The sequence below is a fragment of the Centroberyx affinis genome, unplaced genomic scaffold, assembly GCF_046629955.1.
Source record: "Centroberyx affinis isolate AG114_WGS23_722 - 3 ecotype Tasmania unplaced genomic scaffold, CSIRO-AGI_Caff_v1 ptg001982l_1, whole genome shotgun sequence".
Classification (NCBI taxonomy): domain Eukaryota; kingdom Metazoa; phylum Chordata; class Actinopteri; order Beryciformes; family Berycidae; genus Centroberyx; species Centroberyx affinis.
The window spans coordinates 54,309-79,385 of NW_027280328.1; the positions used below are offsets into that span (position 1 = coordinate 54,309).

At 43.5% G+C, this 25,077-nt stretch overlaps 1 protein-coding gene across 1 annotated transcript; it reads right to left on the reverse strand.

The window, feature by feature from the left end:
• Positions 1 to 376: 376 nt before the first annotated feature.
• LOC139653825 (polyhomeotic-like protein 1) lies at positions 377 to 14,947 on the reverse strand. Its single transcript, XM_071530814.1, has 14 exons — positions 14,825 to 14,947; positions 12,292 to 12,402; positions 11,036 to 11,113; positions 10,096 to 10,230; positions 9,800 to 9,964; positions 9,420 to 9,492; positions 7,747 to 8,720; positions 6,731 to 6,860; positions 4,796 to 4,989; positions 4,239 to 4,329; positions 3,868 to 3,955; positions 2,917 to 3,112; positions 1,369 to 1,576; positions 377 to 473 (listed from the first exon to the last, which is right to left on the reverse strand). Exons 1-14 carry the CDS (start codon positions 14,945 to 14,947, stop codon positions 430 to 432), a joined length of 2,610 nt encoding a protein of 869 aa, XP_071386915.1. The 3' UTR covers positions 377 to 429.
• Positions 14,948 to 25,077: the final 10,130 nt, after the last annotated feature.

The window sequence follows — 25,077 nt, forward strand, 5'->3', positions numbered from 1 at the left end:
TTGCATCAGAATTTTTATTTTCCAAATTAAAAATCACAGATGATCTCTGTAATTATCACAAATCACTGGACATCCCCAGGTAACACTAGTCCTGTGTGAACCGGACTTTAGAGAACGCGGTCAAGACTTAAGACCGGGAACAGATCCAAGAGCTAAAGCCCCAGTTAAGGGCTGAAGAGCTTAGTCTTGGTTTTTTAAAAACGTACCGGATACGTTCCACTGCAGGACTCGGTTCCATATCTGGGTACGGGACAGGAGTCTGGGGTAAAAGGTAAAGACCAGGACTTGATTTTGGACATGGAAGTAGGGAAACATTCACATCAGTCTCTCAGGTTGTTAATGTGGGCGCAGATCTTGAGGGCGGGACCCAGCTTGATGTTCATGGTGGACATGAGATGCTCCTCCTTCAGCAGCAGCAGCGCCTGTCCGTCAATCTCCTGAGGACAGGAACTGGGAGGCGAGCTCCTCACATCCTGGGAGGAGGAGGAGGAGGAGGGAGAGGAGGAGGAGGGGGAGGAGGAGGGGGAGGAGCAGGAGGAGGAGGAAGAGGAGGAGGAGGGGGGAGAGGAGGAGGAGGAGGAGGAGGGGGGGGGGGGGGGGGAGAGGAGGCAGAGGAGCAGGAGGAGGAGGAAGGGGAGGAGGAGGGGGGAGAGGAGGAGGAGGGGGAGGAGCAGGAGGCAGAGGAGGAGGAGGAAGAAGAGTAGGAGGAGGAGGAGGGGGGAGAGGAGGAGGAGGGGGAGGAGCAGGAGGCGGAGGAGGAGGAGGAAGAGTAGGAGAGGAGGAGGAAGAGGAGGAGGAGGAGGAGCAGGAGGAGGAGGAAGAGGGAAAGGGAGAGAAGAAGGGGAAGAAGAGAGGATTGCGAAAGAGGGAGTGGATCGGGAGAAAGGGATGGGCGGAAGAAAGTGGGAGGGGAATTAGGAACAGAGAGGGAAAGAAGACAAAAAGTAGAGAAGGAATAGAGAAAAGAGCAGTAGAGAAAGTGGATAAATAGACATTAGAATGAGAAATAGAGTGGGAAAGAGAGAGAATACAAGAAAAGGAGGAGTTAAGTAATACAATTTAACAAGAATGAATGCAAATCACATTCTGGACTTACTGCTTATCACACCAGTCTTTAAATGGAAGCTATTAGCAACATATTTGATTACAAAGAAACTCATCAAAAACTTCAATAATTCGATCTGAATATGAAGCCGGTGCAAGATAAAATAAACATTAATGATAGAGAGACTCAACTGGAGCGATTAACGAGGGATTGTTTTTACTTTTTGACTATGAATTATCTGTCACAATATGCACTGAGCGAAACTCCAAGGCTCAATAACATCAGTATTTTCCTTTTAAAAGGTCTCATATAAACCTTCCAACCTTGCAGCGAGGAAATAAACTGAGACACTTCCTCCACGCTCCAGTGGGCGGGGCTTCCAGGCAGGCAGCCGGGAGCAGAACCCTCCAATGGGAGAGGAGGAGGCGGCTGGTGGCAGGAGGCGGAGGAGGCGGGGGAGAGGGACATGGGGTCGTCTTCCTCCTCCTCACCGCTGGATACCTCGTCTGAATGGCTGGACTCTGAACGGCACTGTGGGAAGGAGAGAGGAGAGGAGGAGAGGAGAGGAGAGGAGAGGAGAGGGGAGAAGAGGAGAGGAGAGAGGAGAGGAGAGGAGAGGAGAGGAGAGGAGGAGAAGAGGAGAGGAGGGGAGAGGAGAGGAGAGGAAGAGAGGAGAGGAGAGGAGAGGAAGAGAAGAGACGAAGAGAGGAGAGGAGGAGAGGAGAGGAGAGGAAGACAGGTGAGGGGAGGAGAGGAAGAGAGGAGAGGAGAGAAGAGGAGAGGAGGAGAGAGGAGGGGAGGGGAGGAGGAGAGGGGAGGAGAGGAGAGGAAGAGAGGAGAGCAGAGGAGAGGAAAGGAGGAGAGGAGAGAGAAGAGGAGAGAAGAGGAGAGGAGAGGAAGAGAGGAGAGGGGAGGAGAGAGGAGAGGAGAGGAGAGGAGAGGAAAAGAGGACAGGAGAGGAGAGGAAGAGAGAGGAGAGGAAGAGAGAAGGAGAGGAGGAGAGGAAGGGAGGAGAGGAGAGGAGAGGAGAGGAGAGGAGGAGAGGAGAAGAGAAGAAGAGAAGACAAGAGAAGAAGAGGAGAGGAAGAGAGGAGAGGAGAGGAGAAGAGAAGAAGAGGAGAAGAGAAGAGAAGAGAAGAGAAGAGAAGAGAAGAGAAGAGAAGAGAAGAGAAGAGAAGAGAAGAGAAGAGAAGAGAAGAGAAGAGAAGAGGAGAGGAGAGGAGAGGAGAGGAGAGGAACCCTTCAGCAAGGCATTAAACCAGCAGGTGCTTCAGTGCAGCTCAGTGGAAGGCAGCAGAGGTCGGTGGTTGTACTGGTTACACTGGGAAGCTCCCAGCTGTGGATGTGTGAGACTGTATGAATGTGAAGCAGGGCGATGCTGGAAACCCTTCGCTGAATATAGAAGGATTAAAGCTTCTATTACAGTTTAAAAAAAAAAAATAGAATAAAAATTAAATAATATATGAATTATATTGTACTTTCTATAATATATGATTTCATTTTTATTATTTTTGTTATTATATTATTCTAGTTAAGTTATTATTTGTAGGCCAAGCATTTCATTGCCAGCTGACAACTGCTTTATGCTGTACTGTTACTGAAATAAACTTTGATTTCAGTTCTTTACAAACCTTCCTTAGCGTGCTACATGATTTCTGGGTAATGAAGTCTTTCAAACTTTAAAAAATTCATCAGCTGCCACTTGCAGTGTGCAAAGTTTCCCAGTGCAGCTTTAAAACTGCATAAACTGGGTCTTGAATTAAACGTTTTTCCCTACTTTTCCAGGCTGCTTTATGCAATTCCCAAACTTTCAAGAGTCTGAAATGATAAATTAAGTTCCAGATTTCCAGAAGTCTGCCGTCCCGCCTCACCTTGACAGGTATGGGCCTCCCTGCTATCTTGGCGCTGGCGATTTCTGAGCTGGTCCTGCGGGGAACCCTCCGCCTGCCGACCCCTCCCTCCTCGTCCGAGAGCGACAGCTGACCCGGGCCTTGATCTGGACCCTGGACCGGACCTGGACCCTGGCTCTGCCGCAGGCGGAAGTGCTGGCTGAAGCTGACGTTGTACCTGGGGAACCAATACATACTGTATCGTAGACAAACAGTAACATATACGGTACTGAAGCCAAGACGAGCAACACATCTTTTTTTTCCCCTTTGCGCCATACAGAGTATTTAACCAATACATATGTAGTGGCCAAAGGGACAAATGCAAAGCAGAAGAATGTAAAACAATATATATTCACAGTATACTATTTCAAACAATGCAACGTATGCATTGTTTACATAGTGTAAACATATGACATCATACATACAGTGTGTGCTGTAACGTGGAGCAAATTCAAAACAGAGAAAAACAGGAACAAAATTGGATTGTACTGTGATTTGACATAAAAAACACAAGCTGTACATTTAAAAAGAAACATATTACACATGCCAAGGTTGTAGACAAAAGTGAGTGAAGTGGCTCTGTCACAGTTTACATCAAACAAATAAAAACAGACACAGCTTACAAACAACTACATGCTATGAAATATACAGCTGTAGCCACCTCAGAAATCACACTTCTCTGCATGCTTGCTGCACTGCTGTCACACTGTTACTTCCTTTCTGAGAGGAATTGCTTGGAAAGTTCTTTTTTTTTCCCTCTTTCAGTTATCAAGAGGCAAAAGGAATTATCTGAGAACCAAGTCTTATGCTACAATATGCCTTTCTGGCTCTAATCTACAACATTTGAGAAGGCAACAGTGTCTGCTGCAGTAGTAAATTGATTTCTAAGATGGCTGCCGCGGTATATATTAGACTTCATGCATGTCAAAGTACCTCTTGGCACAAGTCATGGAGCAGAACCTTTTGGTGCCTCTGAACTGGCTGGCAGGAGCGAATTTCTTACAGTACTCACACTTCAGAACTGAGAGGGAACACAGAGGAGAGGAGATGGTCAGTCTATGAAATGAATTTCTATGATTGGTACATAAACAAGTGTAAGTGCAACTTCACATTTCAAATTTAAATGTTTAACCATTTACCACAGGGGTGTTTTTATAGATTAAAGGCCATGCAATGCTGAAGATCAAACTTGAGTGTATTTTGAGGATTGTAATCAAATTAAAAGTACTGTTGTTGGCCCCAGTCAGAATTTCAACTTGAATGTCTGGAAGGCAGCGTTACTATCAGAGCAGTTTGTCTGTTACCTGTTGCCATGGTCACAGCCTCTGATTGGTTGGTGTCTGGACTGTCATTAGTCAAATCCTCACCAGCGGGCTCCTTCACTGGACCACACACCTGTCAATCAAACACAAAGGCGGAAAGAAAAATGAATGACCAACAACCAGAATATTACTACGACTAGTTTAAAAATAAAGAATTTTTTAAAGAAAATTAATTATTGCGGGTATTTATTGTCCTTTGCAGTATGAAAAAAAGCTGTTTTTATAGTTGTTTGAGATGTTTCTTTTCCTAAAAAGAGATTCTAATTAAAACACACCAAACCAAGATATAAGTCTACTTGAATAGTGATGATAAACTTAATTTATAGAGCACAAAACAGAAGTTACACTGTGCTTCATAACAGGCAATAAAATGAAATGGAGGAAAAAAACAGCAGTGAGAAAGAAAAAAATAGTATAAAACATGCATGTCAAATTATGCAGATGCCTTTTGAAAAGTGAATTAAAGGATGACTCCAATTTAGCCGGTCTAAGCTGTTGGGTGGGGCAAACCTCAGGAACTACAGGTCCCATGTACTCACGGGGAACGGCTCCGCCCCTTCCTGGATGACGAAGCCCTCGATGAGGTGCGTGAGGACGTGAGGTTTGACCACGGCCTGAGGGGGAGGGGCTCGCTCCCCCTGGCCGCCCCCCCCACGGGACACCACCAGGGCCGGGGAGGGAGAGGGGGAGGGGGAGGGGCAGGGAGAGGGGGAGGCAGGGGGGGCGCCGGGGCCTGGACAGGACAGGAGACAAGAGACAAGAAGGTTTAAGGTGACTGAAGTAGTTTGGTCTGACCCCCTGACCCCCTCCCTTTTTTTTTTATTTGGGGCGGGAAGGGTCAGTGGGAGGGGCTTATTTGAATATTAATGAGTGGACAGCAGTCTGCACTTGAATATTCTCTGCCTCCATCTAAAATGATCATGAAAAATGTGTGAAATGGCATTTAAAAGGGAGAGGAGGGGAAATGATGGCAAAGCAAGAGGTGAAGAAAGAAGAGGAGAGGAGAGGAGAGGAGAAGAGAAGAGAAGAGAAGAGAAGAGAAGAGAAGAGAAGAAGAGAAGAAGAGAGAAGAGAAGAAAAGGAAAAGAGAAGAGGAAAAGAGAAGAGACAACGAGAAGAGACAACGAGAAGAGAAGAGAAGAGAAGAGGAGGAAAAGAGAAGAGACAACAAGAAGAGAAGAGAAGAGAAGAGAGAAGAGAAGAGAGAAGAGGAGAGAAGAAGAGGAGAAGAAGAGAAGAGAGAAGAGAAGCAGAGGAAAAGAGAAGAGGAAACGAGAAGAGAAGAGGAGAAGAAAAGAGAAGGAGATGAGAAGAGAAAAGAAGAAGAGAAGAGAAGAGGAAAAGAGGAAAGGAGAAGAGAAGAGAAGAAGAGGAGAAGAGAAGAAGAGAAGAGGAAAAGAGAAGAGAAGAGAGAAGAGAAGAAAAGGAGAAGAGAAGAGAGAAGAGAAGAGGAGAGGAAAAGAGAAGAGCAGACGAGAAGAGAAAAATAGAAGAGAAGAGTAGAAGAGAAGAGAAGGAGACGAGAAGAGAAGAGAAGAGAAGAGAAGAGAAGAGAAGAGGATAGAAGAGAAGAGAAGAGAAGAGAAGAGAAGAGAAAAGAAGAGAAGAGAAGAGAAGAGAAGAGAAGAGGAGAGAAGAGAAGAGGATAGAAGAGAAGAGAAGAGAAGAGAAGAGAAGAGAAGAGAAGAGAAGAGAAGAGAAAAGAGAAGAGAAGAGGAGAGGAGAGGAGAGGAGAGGAGAGAAGAGAAGAGGATAGAAGAGAAGAGAAGAGAAGAGAAGAGAAGAGAAGAGAAGAGAAGAGAAGAGAAGAGAAGAGAAGAGAGCTGCTTTGGTTTGTCTGGATACAAAAGAAATTGAGAATACTGAGTTAGTTTGAGTCTAATTTACAGCAAACCAGATTTATATTAAGAATACTTTATTTGGGCAGTTTACAGTAAGTAACTGTAATTTGCCTCCCTAAACACACACAGAACTCCCAGATGTGTTCAAAGCAAGCAGGAGAGGCGTAGGTACAACAAACAGATGTGAGGTCTTTTTGTTATTGTTACTCTGTTTATGTGTCTTTTCCACATCAGTCAGTTCATATTGGTACCAGATATGGGTCATATCCTAGAATAGATACACTCTGAACATTCATCCAAAAAAAAATCTGTTTCCTCTGTAATTGTCTGCAGCTGCGGTGCTTGGGGGGATAATTCTAGTTTTATCCCATATCTGTCTCCGTTTGGGTCCAAGTTGAGGTTGTACTGCTAAAAATGTTTTTGAATCATAATCAAATCAGTACTTCTAAAACATCTGGACCGCATTTATTTTAGTTTTAGATGATTAGACTAATTTACAATGCTAATATCGGTCTGCACCCAACATGAAACAGTACATTTTTTTAAACTAAACCTAACCACAACTAAAGCATCTATTTGCTGCCAAAATATTTATTGCACTTGGTGATTTCAGTGATTCTGATTTCCTGTTACCTGCTTCGACGGTATTGGCTGGGAGTGCCGAGGCGTGATCTCTGACTGGCTGGAGCCGCGGGGGGGAGGGGCCATCTTCGTCATTGGCCGAATTGGATTCCGACTTCCTTTTTAGCGAGCCAGTCATCTGCTTTCCCTAAGAAAATAAATACAGAAATAAAATCTGATCACGGCATTGCAGGCAAATAAAAAATATCAACTAGTAGCAATGAGCGCAGTGTATTTCAGTGTGTAATGGTATGGAATGGAAAATAACAAAGCAGAAAAGAGAAGAAAACAGAAGAAAAGGAAAAGAGAGAAGAGAATACAACAGCTTTACGAAGAGAGTTTCATACATCCATAACAATATGAATGGGGTATAACTAAGAATTAAGCTTGTTATGGCCAGTTAGAGCAGAGGTTCTCATACATTTTCATGTTATGGACCAAAAAATAGACCTCAGACCGCTATTGGATACGACTTTTGTGCCAGGGACCCATATGGGATGAGTTTAGTTGTTGTTGATTCAGTATTGAATTGTTTAACTATTGTTTAGCTATTTTCTTTTCTACTTTTTATTGTCTACTAAAACAGTGGCGACAATAAAACTGGTGTTTACAACAGTCATTCTTACATATTCTCAAATTGGGATAATTTCCAGTGGATTAAATTGTTGTGAAATTAAATTACATCTCATTTATCTCAAACCCCCTCAAAGACCCCTGGCAGTCCCCCGGACCCCACATTGAGAACCACAGAGTCAGGGGATCAGGGATGTGAGGGGGAAAAAAACAATCAGCAAAGTAACTGTGAACAGAAAAAAGAAAAAAACAGGAGGAAAAGAATGGGAGTTGTGTGTCGAAACATACAAAATCCAGGTCTTTAAAAAAATAGCAGACAGCTTGCCAAGTTTGGGAAACACAATATTTTGTTACATGTGAATAACAAAATACACGTGTTGATATGACATACACACACAGATGGGCTGAAAACAACACATTCTTTTTAAAGAGTGTACTAAATCTGAGCAGCTGACCTGTGACGTCTGACTTCCCACTGACTCTCCGTTGGTCGTCACGCCGGGTGCCGCTCCTCTCTGCTCCTCCACCGCGAGGGGGAGGGAGAGGGAGGAGCGAGAGAGCGAGGGGGGCGGGGAGGACACGGCGGGGGAAGGGGAGGGGGCGGGGCCTGAAGCCAGGGCTCCGTTCTGCGTCTGCGCCGGGCTCTGATTGGCCTGCGGGTGAACGTGAGACACCTGGGCCAGCGGGGGCGCCTCCTGGGGCGACTGCAGGGTCTTTAGCCCCACCCCCCGGCCCACGACCCCGCCCTCTCTGGAGGCGATGGACGCCACCATGGTGAGCAGGCTGGACGAGCTGCTGAGCACCGGGGCCCCGTCCTGGCTGCAGCCGCTGCGGGCCAGAGCCAGAGCCTGGGGGTTTCCCAGCGTGCTCTGCCTGGCGCCCACGATCTGCACCGGGATGTGCGGCGGCGGCGGCGGCGGCGGCTGGGCGGAGCTGCAGGGCGGCGGCGGGGCAGGCAGGATGGGAGGCGGGTTCCTGGAGGGCAGCTGGAGCGGCAGGCGGAGCCCCTGTAAGGTTTTGGGTTGGATCGGGACGGGCCCGTTGCCGTGCCCCGACTTCTCGCCGCTGAGGGAGGATTTCTGCAGCGGCTGCACCACCAGAGTCTGAGCGTTGACCGCCGGCTTGATGGTCGCCGTGCCGACCGGGTAGCCGTGGGGCTGGGACGGCGCGCTGGACGTCGGGACCAGGATGTGTGTGGCCGTGGCGGCCGTGGTTACCGTGGTGAGCGCCCGGGGGCCGTGCAGCAGCAGCTGGGACAGAGGGATGGAGGAGGTGGAGGAAGAGGAGGAGGAGGAAGGGTGAGATTTGAGGTTGGTGGGCTGGGGGTAGGTGGGGATCTTGATGTGGGGCAGCTGGGCCGCCGGCTGGCTGGGCTTGGTGGGAGACTGGGGGGTCGACTGGTGGGACGACTGGATCAGGGAGTAGGCAGCTGGGGGGAAAAAAAGACAAGAAAAGAAAACACATCAACAACGGCAATAATCCAATTATAATGACATTAAGGCAGTAAGCAGCTGGAACAGGCAGATAAAAATGGCAGATATGAAATGGGAGTACAGCAGAGTGTTGCTTGTTGTGGTAGAATTTGCTGATGGCGGGGCAATAGAAGTATAAACTGGCGAGACAGATTTTGAAACTGCCCACCCCTGCAAATAATCAAATAACCACAAGCAGCATGTAAGCGGGATCTTAAGGAATTGCCGAGTCATGTAAACATCTTAATCGGAGTGATGCCTTACTCTGATTATCAGACATAATCACATTATTAGTGTGCATGTAAACATAGCCATTGATTTGACTGGTTAGGCCTAGCAACAGGTGTTCATGGCAAGGCAGGAAAATTAATAAATGTCTAAATGACTAAGTTTCTGGTTCTGTTTTCATACTGTTGTCAGTTGTGCCAAATCAGGCCATCACTGGTGCCTCTATCATGATCCACCGGCTTACCAAATATGATACTGTACATGCCACCAATCACCCAGCCTCCTCGCTTGACTTAGCAGTGATTAGGAGTCATTATGCATTATTGCTGCCACTGTTCATGAGTTTGGACGCTTCACAGTCAAAGAGTAACAGACACAGAAGCTGGTGTAAAGGACAGCAGTGCAGTTGGGCGGACTACCTGACTCGCTCCTCTCTGGGGCTTCGGTCTTCACCCCGACACCCTTGGGACTGGAGACACCCCGCATGGCCAGGTTCTGCACCTGGGAGACCGGAGGGAGAGGTGGAGGAAATATCAAGCAGAGGCGAAGAAAGAGTGTGAGGGAGTAGAGATGCAACGCAGAACCGGTGAGAAAACCGACCGGTTGAACTAAAGAGACACAAAAACTTTTCCTATACAAAGAAAAATAAATGTGTCCCCAGCTATTACACACCACACACACACACACACAAAATAGGACAGCAAAATCGCCATAGAAACGTTTAACTTAGAAACTCAGCTGGAGACAAAAATCATCCAGATTCAAAAAGTGCAATAAAATTATTTTGTTCCACATTCATTCCACAAACCTGGTCATTATCTGATTGGCTGCTGGAGGAGGAAGTGGGTGTCACTTCCTGTTGTTGTTGCTGAGCCTGTGGTTGCTGGGTGACCGTTGCTACGGCGGCAGTCGCCGTGCTGCCAGGCATGAAGATGAGCTGTGAGGAGATGGGGGCCCTCAGAGAGCGGTTCACCTGTAAGAGGCAACTCATTTAATTTTATTCAGGTTTTTTAATATGTATATTTTGTACTGTATTCAAAGTGATTCATAACAATTCACCCGTCACATGACTGGGCAGTGTAACAGCAGTCCAGTGAGACTCACCCTCAGGTACATCTGGCCCTGCCCTCCTGCCGTCCCGCTCAGCAGCACTGATTGGCTGATGGTGGACGTGGCAGAGGCGCCTTGACCAATAGGACGGCTGCTGGTTGTGGACCCTCCACCTGAGGTTACATTGGCCTGACAAATAACAAAGTCTTGGTAAATTTACTGAGTCGACTGAGCAAAATGTTGTTTATGTATAAACCGATCAAAGTATCTTCAGTTTTGCATGAAAGTTGAAAGCTACTGTGATACTGTTAGTCTGTAAACACAAACTTGATTCCTTAGTGTTATCTATAGTGCTGAAACGATTAGTCAATTAATCATTTTAGTAATTTATCAAGTAAAATTTGCTGGTTGCAGCTTCACAAATACTAAGATTTGCTTTTCTCAGTTTCATATCATTACCTCCGCCAAGTTATGTTTTCAGTGCCGTTTGTTTGTTTGTCTGTTTGTTTGTTTGTCTGTTGGCAGGATTACGGAAAAACTACTGGCCCGATTTTCATGAAACTTCATGGAAGGGTGTAGCATGGGCCAAGGAAGAACCCATTAAATTTTGGAGCGGATCCGGATCTGACTCACGAACAAGCAATAATAGCATGAACCTTGGCGGAGGTCTGCGCTCTCCGAGTGCCCTTCTAGTTATAAAATGAATACTTTGGGGGTTTTTTGGCTGCTGGTCAGAATAAGGAAGACATTTTAAGAATCACTTTGCGTTCTGGGAACTTGTGATGTGCATTTGTTGAAATTATTTTTGATATTCTATAAACTGAACGATTAATCGATTAGTCTTTATTTAAAAATGTGGGTCAATTGACAGCAAATGTTTTATCAAAACTGATGGTCTGGCAAAAAGGCAGAAGAAAGTTGTATTTGTTTCACACAGATCAGAACAGAAGAGCAGAGATCAGTGTTGAGCTGGAGGTGGAGCGGTGGTACGTACAGCTGAGACTGTGGTGCTGCTGGTCTGAGACGAGCTGCTGCTGGACGGACTGGACTGACGACTGGCTGCCAGAGTGGCCTGGGGGGGGGGGGGGGGGGGGGCGGAGAACACAATAGAATAGAATAGAATAGAATAGAACAGAATAGCCAGTCAACCAAGGCTGTCTTTTGTAGCGTTCTACACACACACTGAGATCCATATCATGTGAAGTACAGCCTGCACACCTTGATCTCCTTCATAACACAACTTGATTTATGACAACGTTTCGATCCACACTAGAGGTCTACAACCCGACCTGAACCCGACGGGACCCGAGACTGATTCGGGCTCGGGTCGGGCTTGGTTTTTAAATAAATAATTTGAGCTCGGTTGGGTTTTTTTTTCATGCGTGGAAAAAAGCACAATGTTTTATGCTCTCTCTCTCTCTCTCTCTCTCTCTCTCTCTCTCTGTTGTTTTTGGTACTGTAGCCGCTGTACCAAATTTTTTTTTTCATTTTTGTTTTACTACTTCATTTTCTGTTTTACAAATGATAAAAGGGAGAATCAAGTCCTTTATAAATGTTGTAGTATCTGCAGTTTCTGACCAGCAAAACGGAAAATGCCTTCTATTTCCGTTTTTCATTTGTGAAAAAAAATTACACGGACCACGAGGCTATGACTTTTAAATAGGAATGTTTTGATTTCGGGTTTCGGGTCGGGTTTGGGTTTCAAATGTTGCGTTACAGCCAGGCTTAGTTTTGGGTCGGCCCTGAACATCGCGGGCTCGGGCTGAATTTCCAGGCCCGTGCAGACCGCTAATCCACACTGGATATTCATCAGGTCAGGTGAAAAACAACAGGCCTCCAACCCATATAGACAGAGACAGACAGAAGGAGGAGTCACCTGACACAAACAGGTGGTGTCTCAGTTATCACAGTGACCGATCAATACATCAATATGTCCATAAACACCTCCTGTGCATATAAGAACAATGGTTGGAGGCCAGTTGTTTTTAATCTGACCTGATGAAGATCCACTACAGACCGAAACGTAAAGTAAATAAATAAAGTCCAAAGTCCAAAGGAAATCCAGCTCTTCAGGCCCGACTTCACATGATATGGAAAACTGTCTGTGGCATAACCTCAGGCACAGTGAAATTACGATTGAGAAAATGAAACAACTCAACACACACACACATACAACTCCCACTCTCGCTCACACACACACACACACACACACACACACACACACACACACACACACACACACACCTTTACCTGTTGCACGGCAGCCAGGTTCTGCAGCTGGGCGTTGTTGATCTGCTGCTGCAGCATGAGCTGCTGGAAGTACTGAGCTGCATTAGGCTGCCGCTGTAACGCCTGCAGGGCCTGGAGGAGGAGAGGAGAGGAGGAGAGGAGAGGGGAGAGGAGGAGAGGACAGAGGGGAGGAGAGAGGAGGAGAGGGGGGAGAGGAGAGGAGAGGGGGAGAGAGGAGGAGAGAGAGAGGAGAGGAGAGAGGAGGAGAAGTGAGGGGAGAGGAGAGGAGGAGAGAGGAGAGGAGATGAGAGGAGAGGAGAGGGGAGAGAAGGAGAGAGGAGGAGAGAGAGATGAGGAAAGGAGAAGTGAGGGGAGAGGAGAGGAGAGGAGGAGAGGAGAAGAGAGGAGGAGAGAGGAGAGGAGAGAGAGATGAGGAGAGGAGAAGTGAGGGGAGAGGAGAGGAGGAGAGGAGGAGAGAGGAGAGGAGAGAGAGGACAGGAGAGAGGAGAGGAGGAGAGAGGAGGAGAGGACAGAGGAGAGGAGGAGAAAAAGTAGTGTGAAAAAACAAAAGGAGGATGAGGAGGAGAGAGAAGGGAGAAATTAGTGAAAAGCAGAGGATAAGAAGAAAATGAGGACATTAAAAAAGAAGAGTAAGGAGGAAAGGGAGGAAGAAAGGAAGGAAGAGAAGGGAGGAAGAGGGGAGAAAGGAGGAGACAGATAAAGACAAAAAAAACAAAAATGAGAAAGGAGAAGATGGAGGAAGACAGAGGGCAGAGAGGAATGAGAGAAACGATCACAAAACATCAGAAGAACGGAGTGAAGCAGGTAGTGAAAAGGTGAAGGAGGGAGAGGAGAGGAGGAGAGGAGAGGAGGAGAGGAGGGGAGGAGGGGAGGAGATGGAGGGATGATTGAACACAGTCAGAGGCTCGTGGCGGCAGGCTGATGCATGATGGGACGCTGCTACAGTAATAAGTTGCGTCTGGGACCAGTCTGCAGGCCGACAGTGACAGACGAGCCTGATGAACCACATGAACCACCGGACAGTCTGAGGCTCTTCCTCTATCTCCATATATCTGCCTCTCTCTCTCTTCCCCCCCCCCCCTCCCCTCTCTCTCTCTATCACTTTCTGTCCGTCTGCTGACACATAAATCAGATTTTTGCAACACAGAAAAAACACTTCCTCTCTCTCTCTCTCTCTATCACACACAGGCTGTGTTCACACTGCAGCTCAAAGTGTCCCAACTATGATTTTTTTTCCCCTCACATGTGACACAAATAGTCCTGTGTGATATAAAGATTTCACAGTACGGTTATCTTGGCCAAAATTATCCCGATATATAATATTATCCCGATGATTATCAATAAGATGAAAACCTTAAAACCAGCACTGTAGTACGCTTCAATTACTTAAAAACATTTATCACATCAATCACAAGACGTTTATCTTTTTTAAACACATTTTAATGTAAGACTGTAGAACATATGTAAAATATAGATTTTTTGCATTTGTTATTCAGCCTCCCAACACGTCGGCGGATATCTCGGTCGTCACGGTAATAAAAATTAGGGCCAGTGTCATAACTGTTATTGTTTTTAAACCGTAATATATAGTCATACTGGTTATTGTCCCGTCCCTAGACATAAATCTGATTGTTTTCTGAGTTCATGAGAAAACAAGGGAATGACGGCACTCCATAAAACTTGTTTCATATCAATCATATTTTTATTTATGGCCAACATCATGGTAGTGAACATCTTTCAGCAAATAATGCTTTCATGAAGGCTAATTTGCGGAAACGCATTAGCCTAATGTTGGCCTTTAATGAAAATATGGTATAATTGAGGTTAAGTCATGTCATATATTTTGTCTGAATAATTTTTATGGAATGCCATCATTCCCATGTTTTCTCCTGGACTTGTTGGAAGTCGTTTAATTTGATTGACTAAGCACAGAAGAAGAAGAAGAAGAAGTTTGTGTTTCTGATGTTTTTTAGTGTGTAAATCTCAGTCTCATTTTCCCAGTTCTGACACCCAGCTGACATGGATATGTGCTACAAAATCGTTTCCTGAGGCATGAGACCTACATTTGAACGCTCAAATTGGAATCTATCAGTGTCACCATGACTATAAGGAAATCTTATATCATTCACCTGAGACAGTTGTCATAATTGAGGCAGCTTGGCTGAGCAGCGTTAGCATGGAGGAGAACGAGACTCAACGATGGAAAAAAAGACAGCTGACTTGATTGGTATTTGGGGAGATGATTCAGTTCAACCAAAACTGAAAGACACAGACTGTAACTGAAATGTGTTGAAACAAGCGGGAGAATGTAGCTACAAACACAGATGTGACGTCTTTTGTTGTTGTCTCTTTTCCACATCACTGTCAGTTCATACTGGTATCAGATATCCTAGAATAGATATGACAATTCATCCAAAAACAAAAAAATCAGATATGAGCAGCAATTCAGAAATGGAGCATGAAGACCTGCAGTGTGAACATAGCCTTAGACACACACACACACACACACACACACACACACACACACACCTACCTGCACCGCCTGTCTCTCATACAGGGACATGGAGTTCATGGGAGAGGGGCGGGAGCTCGTCCCGGACGCAGCGTTCCCATTGGCCGAGGCGCCCTGCTGGCTCTGCTCCCCGTCTGTCTCCATGGCTGGGTGGAAACAGAGCAGCTGTCAGTCAGTCAGACACACACACACACGCAGAGTGAGAGACAGCCTCCACTTTCTCTGATGGAAAACAAGCCGCCGCTCAGGAGAAAACACCATCAGTCACTGAGGCACAGAAACATAACTCACAGGCAGAGGAGGCAGACGCAATATGACTGAGCTGTGGATATGAGTTCCACCAATATGGGTTTTTAAAGGCCGAAACTGATAGAAATATTTTAAGAATGAAGTTGCCGATAGTTGGAATTTCTTTGCCAATATCCAATATCTTTAAATTTGAGCATTTTTAAGCCAAAAAATGACAATGATTGAGTGTTTTTCTTCTTTTCAGGGTGGAAAAGCCTCTGAAACAGCATTTAGAGCATCATGAGACACTAAGACTCTCCACTGAAAGCCAGACTGATTAAATTAGTGTGGTAGAGGAAACTCTGGGTTACATCAGGCTTTTAAATGAAGAATTAATTTCTAAAAAAAAAAAAAACCATTATTGAAAAATTAAATAAAAGAAAAAATGTTAACCAAAAGAAAAAGGGAAAGAAAATTCATTGTAGGTTTTGCAAAATCTGTCTTCACTTATAAGAGCTTTACAGATTTAGATTTTGTTTTCCAGCCTGTTTCTGCTGTTCTGTTTTTCAGCTGTGGCCAGAAAGGAAGCTCCATCATATCACAGGTGAACGATATTTACTGACCGATATCCAATATTTGACATAAGCCAATATTAGTCTGATACATCAGTCTATTCTGCATGTTTAACCAGCACTGTAGGACTTTACTTTTCAGTCTCCAGATTACTTTCCTGACATCTTGGACTCGTTTACGTTTCCGCCAATTTTGCATGTTTACTAAAAAAAATTCAAAGATACATCTGTCTCCACCTGGTCCTCCACACTGTTTTCTCCCCAGCACTATATAAACAATTCAACAGATTATGTATATGTGTGGAGCTCTTCATGGTCCTCAAACTTACATGCAAAATCCTACACATCCTGCACATTCTCCTGCAGAAACTGTAAACCTCCATCTCTGTCCATCCTTAAGAAACTCCTTTAGCATTGTGTTACTATAGAAAGACATGAAGGCTGTTTATTGCTTGTTTTGGTTTTTAGGATTTGATTTACTCTGGTTTTGGAGTAAAGTGGTCTTGATACAGACCTTCATTAGGTCTGTAACCTGCTTCAAGCTTGCATTATCTTTCTGCTCCTGCACACACGCACGCACGCACGCGCACACACACACACACACACACAGAAAGATAGAAAAGCACATATGCACACACATACAAACATACACAAACACAGTCAGTCACAGAGACAGACAGATAGACACAGACTCTCTCCCTCTCTTCCTCTCTCACACACACGCACGCGCACACGCACACAGCTGGCTGTCCCATCAGCCCTACCCGTCAGTTTGCCAGCTCTGAGCTCAGGTTCACCTTCTAGCTGCTCAGCTACATTAGCTGCTCGGCTAATTTTTTTTTACCTCCGGAGCTGCAGCCAGTCCAGCTGCTGTCAGATCTGTTGCAGGCTAACCATCCTGCTCCTAGCATCCCGCTAGCCGCTGCCTGCCTGTCTGCCTGTCTGTCTGTCTGTCTGAAACGGGCTGAAGTCTTACCGTTACCGGGCCTGAATGTGTCCACCGGCCTGCAGCTGCAAACCCCTCCGACCGCCTGCAGCTTGGTTTATTGTGGTTTTATTTCCCTTTGCAACACGGCGGCAGCAGCAGCAATGCTTTCAGTATTTTGCATATATTTGCAGCTGATGTGGGCAACGCCTCCTTTTCTCACTGCTCAGCCTTTTCCGGCGCGACGGAATGACGGAGGAGGAGAGAGGAGGAGAGGAGGAGAGATGGAGAGATAAGAGAGGAGAAGAGAGGAGGAGAGGATGAGAGGAGAAACACACTTGACTTCAGTTTATCACTAATCTATGGTCACAGTTACATTTCCCCAAAAATTTCCCCAATTTAAATGTCTGTAATTGGTTTTATGTCGTTATAAAGTCTCTGAAACAAGAAAAGTTGATCTACAATCCAATATTATAATGAGTTACTGGCTGATGGATTTTTTTTTACCCTTCATCCCCTATTGTTTATGTCATTATAGTGAACTGGCTTTGTTACTGATGTCTTCCCTTCAGTAGGCTACAGTCTGTGAATTTGATCATTAATCTTATGGTCTTCATAGCTACATTTCCTACAAATCTAAATTCCCTAAAATTTCCCCCAACTTACAAGTATTCTTAATTGGTTTTATTTCATTAACAGAGTCTCTGAAATGTGTAAAGAACAAGAAAAGTTATTATTACAGTGAGTTAGGCCTATTTGCTGACTGAATATTAATCATTTGTTAGAGTGCTTTCCCTTTCTCCCATATTGTTTTATATCATAATAAAGAAATGTCTGAGTTTTGTAATTCTTGATTTTCAATAATATAAACAAGAAAATCCTGACGTTCCCAGTCATATTCATCACATTCCTGGATATTCCCGATAGCACTTGAAGGCATCACAGCAGTGACCTGTACAACAACAAAATGAAGTGAAATCTTGCTTCACCCACCTAAACTTTTTTACCTTTTGTTTGCAGAAGAAAGTTTACCAGTTATTACATATAAATTCATAGTAAGTTGTATTAAACTCATGTAAGTCATATGAAGATAGGCTCATTTAAGGGGAAAAAAGAATAAATTAATGCTTTCCTGAAATTGATTTTTGTTTACAGTGGTTGTTGTTTGCCATATGATGATCGTTTACCCGCCTTTTTATTTACCACTACGTGCTCAAAATGAAGCTATATACATCTTACTATGAAGAAAAACTTTAACACACTCACACTGTGTCTTGTTACATGATGTATATTTTTTATTTAACAACATTATATCTGTTATGTACAAACACAAGTGAAAGAAAACAGTTGGGGTGCATCACTGGACGTGTGGCACAGAGGAAAGAGCAGTTTGACAGCTACAGCCTCGTCTGGTCACTTCAATTCCTCACAGGCAAGACGTGAAAACTGTCACGTTACATTACAGAACCCAATGCTGTTAATTACCCAAAAGTGTCATCAGCATCCTTACACATCCTGCAAATATCGGTTATTTTGATTTATTCTCATCTCAGTTATTTTCTGACTATAAGACGTGAACAAACAGCTTTACTGCCGTGCCGCTGAAATAGCAAACGCATAAAGATCACATACAGAAGCAGAGGGAGGTTTTCACACACACACACACACACACACACACAAAATAAAAATAACAGTCCACATATGCATGAGGTGCAGAGAGGCACAGATAGCAGAGACTTACAGTACATGATGCTCAAACATACAACCTTTACATTTAATAACACAGGGATGACACACGGGTCCCGGACCGAACAAACAACAAAACAAACGGAAACAAAACAAAGATCACAGGAGGCGAAGCACGAGTCGTTCTTTCTCTGAGTCAGATCTGAGGCGGTGACACTACATGATTCATTTCGGAGACATTAATTCAAAATAGTTTGGACGTTGGACAGTTTTTAGTCGGCAGCCATGTTTTCACTTTTGGCCAAAATGAAAAATAAAATGCGATGTTTTTATCTCTGTTAAAAGTTAGAGTTATGATTGAGTTCTCCAGTGTGGTTAAGGTTAAAAATCCACTTTTTTTTTTTTTTTTGGTGAAATTTTGGCTGTGAAATGTCCCGTCTTGGCAGCTGAGTTGCTCCCTGGCTGTTGCTTAGTAACACGATTCTACGGCAAACTGGCAGTCGCCATGGCAACGTCACGGAGGGCAATGTGTTACACCTTAATTGCTGCCAACACTTTTTAGATATACAGAGTCGGGGGGGGCGGCAATATGGCGGCCAAAACCTGGGCAAACAGCTCCGATTATATTTAGGCACACAGAGAAAGTACATGGTTGGGATTCAGGAATGAAAGGGAAGGAAGAGAGGAAAATACAAGAGAAAAGAGGAGACTGTAGTGTTAGTCAGTGGCTGGAGAGGACTGTTCACAGAGCGAATTAAACGTACCAAGGGACTATTTGAACAGGATTTTAACAGCCTGAAATGAGAAAGAGGGTTGTCTTCTCACTGTTAAAGAGCCTCAGCTGGAACAAAATGGCTAAAACAGCTGAAGTTAACGTGATTCCTTCTTTCCGTTTCCCACTCTCTCCGCTCTTCGTCACTCTCAGGGAAGATGTGCACCCCAAAAAACACACAGGACGAAATGATCAGAACACACATTCGACCGTGGAGGTCAACATATAAATAGTACTCTTTTTAAAAAATACATATTTACAAATGAATACTTATACTCTCCTATCTTTGTACAGTGAGTGGAGTGTCGAGTTCGCACATGTGCATAAGGTAGCTGGGTATGGTTTGGAGCTGCACACCTGGGTCCAGACACGTCTTTCAAATGCTTTTGTGATACTCTGCAGCTCATCCGAGGGGGAAAGTTGTCTTTTAGGGTGCAACAAGCATGTCTGGAGCGGTTAATTCCTTCAGTTTGGTTTGTTTGGCCAGGTGAGAACGATGCTATTCGAACTCTGGTGGCACCAAATAAGCTTTTTGGTAAAAGAAACTGGCTCAGACCAAAGAAAAGGTTTGAACCTTGGTCTTGCATGTGGCACACCAAAGACAAATCCCTCCTCATTAACTGCAATATTTAGGCTTTCTGTGGAACTTTAAAGCACTTCAATAGCCAAATTGCATGTACATTTGCATGATGTTCCTTCATATGTACCTCTGAGACACCCACTATGGACCGATTTCACCATAGGAGAAGAAGTCTGATATCACGAAACAAAGCTTGACTAGGCAAGCTGAAAGCAGAAAGCATTGTAAATCCACAGTAGACCCAGGTTTGGTAAAGTTCAGAGTTAGTACCATCGTCAAAGTTAACAGTAGTGAATGCAGAGTGAGGGAGCGGTGCAGCTGTGGACAGAAGCTGGGCTTTGCAGGAGAGGCTGAATACAATACTGAACACGACCATGAGAGGAATGTGCCACGCATCTCCCCCAGTGCAACACGTTACGTCATTACCATCCACAAATACAGCAGTGCACAACAAAGCCATGACCCAGACCGGAATCGAGCCCTTCACTGCAAAAATATTCATCCTAACAAGCCCTTTCACCTCGTATTAAATGAGTCTTACTATCTGCTTTTTCTTCTTTCTTCCATATCTTGAAGTGAGCATTAAGACTGTCACTTGATTCAAGGAAATTCTTCAAACAAGCTGAGCTGACTCTATATTTTAAGTGTAAATTAAAAGACTTGTTAAGATAGATATTTTTTCAGTGCAGCACAAAATAAATAATAAATACATAAATAAATAAATCTATCGTCAAAGTGCAGCATGGGTGAAACTTGCTTGAGAAACTACAGTAATTCACGCAACCACGACTGAATATAGAAAATATACTTTGTGTCGCACATTTAACACATTTACACGTCACACGTACGGATCATTAATAAATAAATCAGTAAAGATTAACAATGCTTCACATGGCTAATTTTTCAGACAAAGCGTCACAAAGTAGTGAGAGTGTGGACCCTTCAGATAAAGCCAGAAACGCACTGGAGGCGTCAGACGCACCAGTTGTTTTCAATGGCCAAACAACAACACCGAACGCCAAGCAACCAATTCCGCTTCCATTTATTTTCTATGAGAAGTGAGCAATTCAATGCACGGTCCATTCAAGGACAGCTTGCGGGGCAAACCAAGCAATTTCGATCAATTTAAATTTATTTCTCCAACTCCATGTCCTGGTATTACACGTTTATACAGCTATCTAAACTCTTTGAAAATCAAAATATTTGGGTCGGACAAAGTAGATTAACTCCCACTTGCTACCGCTAGTCGACGCCCAGAAGCAAACGATTGGAGGACCTGGTCTAATGCAGGTGCGTCTAATGACACGTACAATGGTTGCGTCCAGTGCGTTTGGGCCTTAAAGAGTCGTACAAAGGATTTTAAAAAACGTTTGAACAAATTCTTCATGTTGGGTCACATCTACACTTCATGGTTAGCATTCTGAAACACATCGGACATAAAATCAGTACATTTGAGAGTTCTGTTCCAAAGTGCTATATATGTCCATTTTGAATACAAGAAAGATTGTTAAGTTTTACCTGAAGGCAGATTGGAGATTTAGTTCTACAAACTCAGAGTCAGAGCTGCTTTGGAGGCAGAAACTATCTGATTGGTTGAGTTAAACCTCAGTGGGCGGAGCCAGAGAACCACAGTTTTTCATAGCGCAAGTTAGCTAACTGGCAAATTGGAATGGCAAAGAAGGAACTCTGGTCAATATATAAATACAAAATATAAATAGCAGTGTCTTCTTTTTTCATTCATTCATGACCATGACATCATGATGTTGAAGCTCAGCAGCTAGCTAACTAGCTTACCTAGCTAGCTATAGGCTAGTATAGCTAGTTCGAACTTGAAGGTCAGCTAGCTAACTAGCTAACCTAGATAACTTAGTATGGCTGAACTGCATTTTTTTTGCTAGGCTTCATATTGTTAGCTTCCTCCTCTCTTACCTCTTTTTCACTGGGCTTCAATCTAACATTAGCCAGAAAAACTGTGGTTCTTTGGCTCCGCCCACTGAGGCTTAACTCAACCAATCAGATTATTTCTGCCTCCAGAGCAGCTCTGCCTCCAACTAAACTCCAATCTGCTACCTGAAGTCCATCATTCAGTTTCTCTAAAACACAGAGGATCTGGTCTGTTAAAAGTGTTATAATATTCAATAGTCAACCAACTTCATATCCTTTAAAAGTACCATAATATAATTTTGTACTGCCAATCATTTAATAAAATTAGGTGTCAATTTTTTTCAAAATGGTGGATATCTCATTTTGGAACGACACTCTTCATTTAAATTCAACATTTAAAACTTGCAGTAGAACGATCAAAAACTGTTCTCTCTGTTTATCACAGAGGTCGACACAATGCAAGAGTCGGTTTTCCCTCAGTGAAAAACCTAGACTGGAAAACTTGCTATAAATCAACTATACTGACTGGTCGTTCCACCCTTAAAGAGGGGAACCGTTCAGGACATAGTTACATCAGACCCTCTGTACTAATGAATGCCATTCTACCTCAAAGTAGATCTCACCATCATCCAGGCTGCCTGTTATTTATTCAGTATTAGCATTTTCCCTTCAATCCCCTCTACACCATACCAGATCTTTTAGGTTTAGGCTCAAGTTTCTACAGTGATTACACATTTAATGCAACTCTTAGCTATCCTAAAGTCAACTAGGCCAGATATAAGCAATCGCTCAGGTAAATATCCTGTTGAAGTATTTGTTAAAAGTTGGTTAATTTGATGTAAAGCGCCTATTGTGCTCAGTGAGGTGTATATTAGCGATTGTGGCTCTATAGGCTGCTCTGCTGTGTATCAGGTTACAAAGTGCATCTTAATACAGAGTAACAAATTAGATTTACAGCGGTAATCTCTCTCTCTCTCTCTCTCTCTCTCTCTCGTCTCTCTCTCTCTCCCTCTCGTCTCTCACTTTCTCTCTGTCTCTTCATCCAAATCACTGATCTGCACTTCATGTAGGTTCATAGGTCTTTCTCCACCACTGAGTGCAACAAACACTACAGACTGATCAATTCAGCATAATGTTGGGCTAGTCTGGAAGCATTATCATTTTAAATTTGCTTTAATTTGTGTACTGGTCAGGTCAGTGTATACTTTATACAAAATAAGCTAAATATATACTCAGTCTTTTCTCTTCAAGAAAAGATATACATTGCACTTTACCCTAATCTACAGGATTAAAAGGATTCAACCAGGGCAGGAAACTAACAGCACAAATTTCATAAGTCACTTTCACGATTTTATCAGCTTGCAAGGGTTTTACAACACTAAAGAACCTCTAAAGACCAGTTGGTTAAAGTAATAATCCGCGAAATCATATAAATAAATGTCAGTTTTGCCACTCTTTATCGTCAACCAGTCCATGAAGGATTTTACATTTGCTGTTGCCTGGTAGCTCTTTCCCAGGAAAAATCCTCTAGAAAACAGGAAATGATGCGTTTGACATTTCCAGCAGCAGCAACAGCAGTTTGTTTGGAATCAACAGAAGAAGAAGAACTGGGTAGTTAGCATCAACAGGAAAATCCAAGCTCCGCCCACACTGTTTGATTGACAGGTGATCTCTGGGAAGTGCAGTGCAGAAACACCACAGCGATGAGGCTAAGCAACAAAGATGGAGACTAAATAAAACAAAATCAAAAAACGAGGTTCTCGCGGATTATCACTTTAACTCCCGAAGTGGCTGGCACAGTTGATGGACATTTGACCTGTGGCTGCTGATAACTTCCCACCCTGACTCCTAACTACCAGAGGAAACACATCTGAGGTTGCGTGTGTTCGCCAGGCGGCGTTCGAAACTCAACACTTTGGCATTGCTAACAAGCTCTCCCGTCTGTTTTAGTTTTAATTTCAACAGCTGAAGGCGGAACATAAATTCAAAAATCCCTTTTTTTGACTTATGAATCGAGAACACTTCCGAAAAGATACCAGCGATGAATAAATAAATCGATACAAAATAATTCAGTTAAATAACTCTACATGAACCTACAGCTACACAGGTATATTGCACTGAAATATCCACTAGAATGCCTGTCTAAACCTTAACAAATGAATAATTAAAGTTTAAGAAAATGTGCATTGTCGCTCTCCATATGATCTCCCTTTCTCTACTAAATGAACCTGAACTCAGATGTTGTGTTGTTGTATTTCCCTCCACACAACTATACACTCCTGAAGACTGTGTCATTTTCAACACATCCGCGTTTATAGTTTGTGATGATGGACATTTACGTTACGTTTACGTGACACACGTTAGTAAAGACAACTTCGGTTAGCATATCCAGCTCTGGAAAAAATGAACAGACCACCCCATATTTTTTGAATATCTGTATTTTTCTATGGCAGGTGGTTCCCAAACCTCTCTTCAAGGCTCTGACAGGACTGCAAAAACTAAATATTTTTCTGTGAAATTTTGCACAGGCATTCTTGGCAAATACTGGACTTCAGAAACTCACATTTTCTATAGTGCACAGGGAACAGATTTTGTGTGTTTGTGTGTAATCACATGCAAAGATGTGATTACACAAATCCACCACTATTATATACAAATTATCTATTTGTGTGATAGCTGAGTCAGTAATCACACCTTTGTTCTCTTCGCTCTTGTTTCTATTTTCTATTTCTATATTAACATACAAAGTTTTTTTTTTTTTTTTGGGAATTGGTAACTTATAATTTACCAGCCGTTAAAAGCTGCTGTTGATGATACAGTGGGCTTTAGAGGGTGGTATTGATTAGTTATTGATTGAGCATGCCAAGACGCATCAAAACTGTGATAAAGAATCAGGGTTACTATAAGCAAAGACATTGTTATTTTTAGGATTTTTTTCTAGGTATAAACTTGTTTAGTTTGCATTATTCAATGTATACTGAGATTGTGTATTTTGGGGTATTTTGACAAGTTGTCATTTTCTGCCAATAAATGTTCTGAATGTGAATGTTTTTGTTTGAAATTACAATCAAATGTGGTCAATAATTCATAAAACGTTCATCAAAAGTTATATTTTTCACAGATACGCCCATAAACTGTGAAAAATTGAACATTTTGATGTTTTTTCCCAGAGCTGTACATGTTCGTAAGGTGTTGTGTTGAAAGCTACAGCAGCACAAATGTGTCTCGTCCCAAACCAGACACAGCCGTCTTGAAAACGACACATCCTTCCTCAGAGTGTACCTGAATTACTAAGGATGAAGATTTAATCTGCAGTATTGTACAGTGACCTCTAAACTTCAGCGTTTAACCGTTAACAGAAGGAGGAATTTAAAAGAAGGAATCGTCTGAAACGTCACAGAGAATCAAAAAATGATTTGATGTCGGCAAAAGTCGAGTCTGACTCTCTGCGGAAGCGAAAAGCGACTGTTCAGAGGCCAGAGCCTATAGCTATGGCTCTCTAGTTCTATTATAAAATTAATGAGTTTCTATTGTACTGTGTGACGGTGAATGAAAATTTACAGTGTTTTTGAACTCTCTGTGACGCTTCCTTCATTTATAACCCCCTTCACCCTCTAAACCGCCTCT

What these genes read in the sequence shown, in the direction of transcription:
- LOC139653825 (XM_071530814.1), bottom strand. Translation starts at nt 14,947, where the DNA reads ATGGAGACAGACGGGGAGCAGAGCCAGCAGGGCGCCTCGGCCAATGGG. An exon ending in GCAGCACCACAGTCTCAGCT is followed by an intron (nt 10,231 to 11,035) that starts GTACGTACCACC and finishes GTTATTTGTCAG; the next exon opens with GCCAATGTAACCTCAGGTGG. An exon ending in GGAGGCCCATACCTGTCAAG is followed by an intron (nt 1,577 to 2,916) that starts GTGAGGCGGGAC and finishes TCCTTCCCACAG; the next exon opens with TGCCGTTCAGAGTCCAGCCA.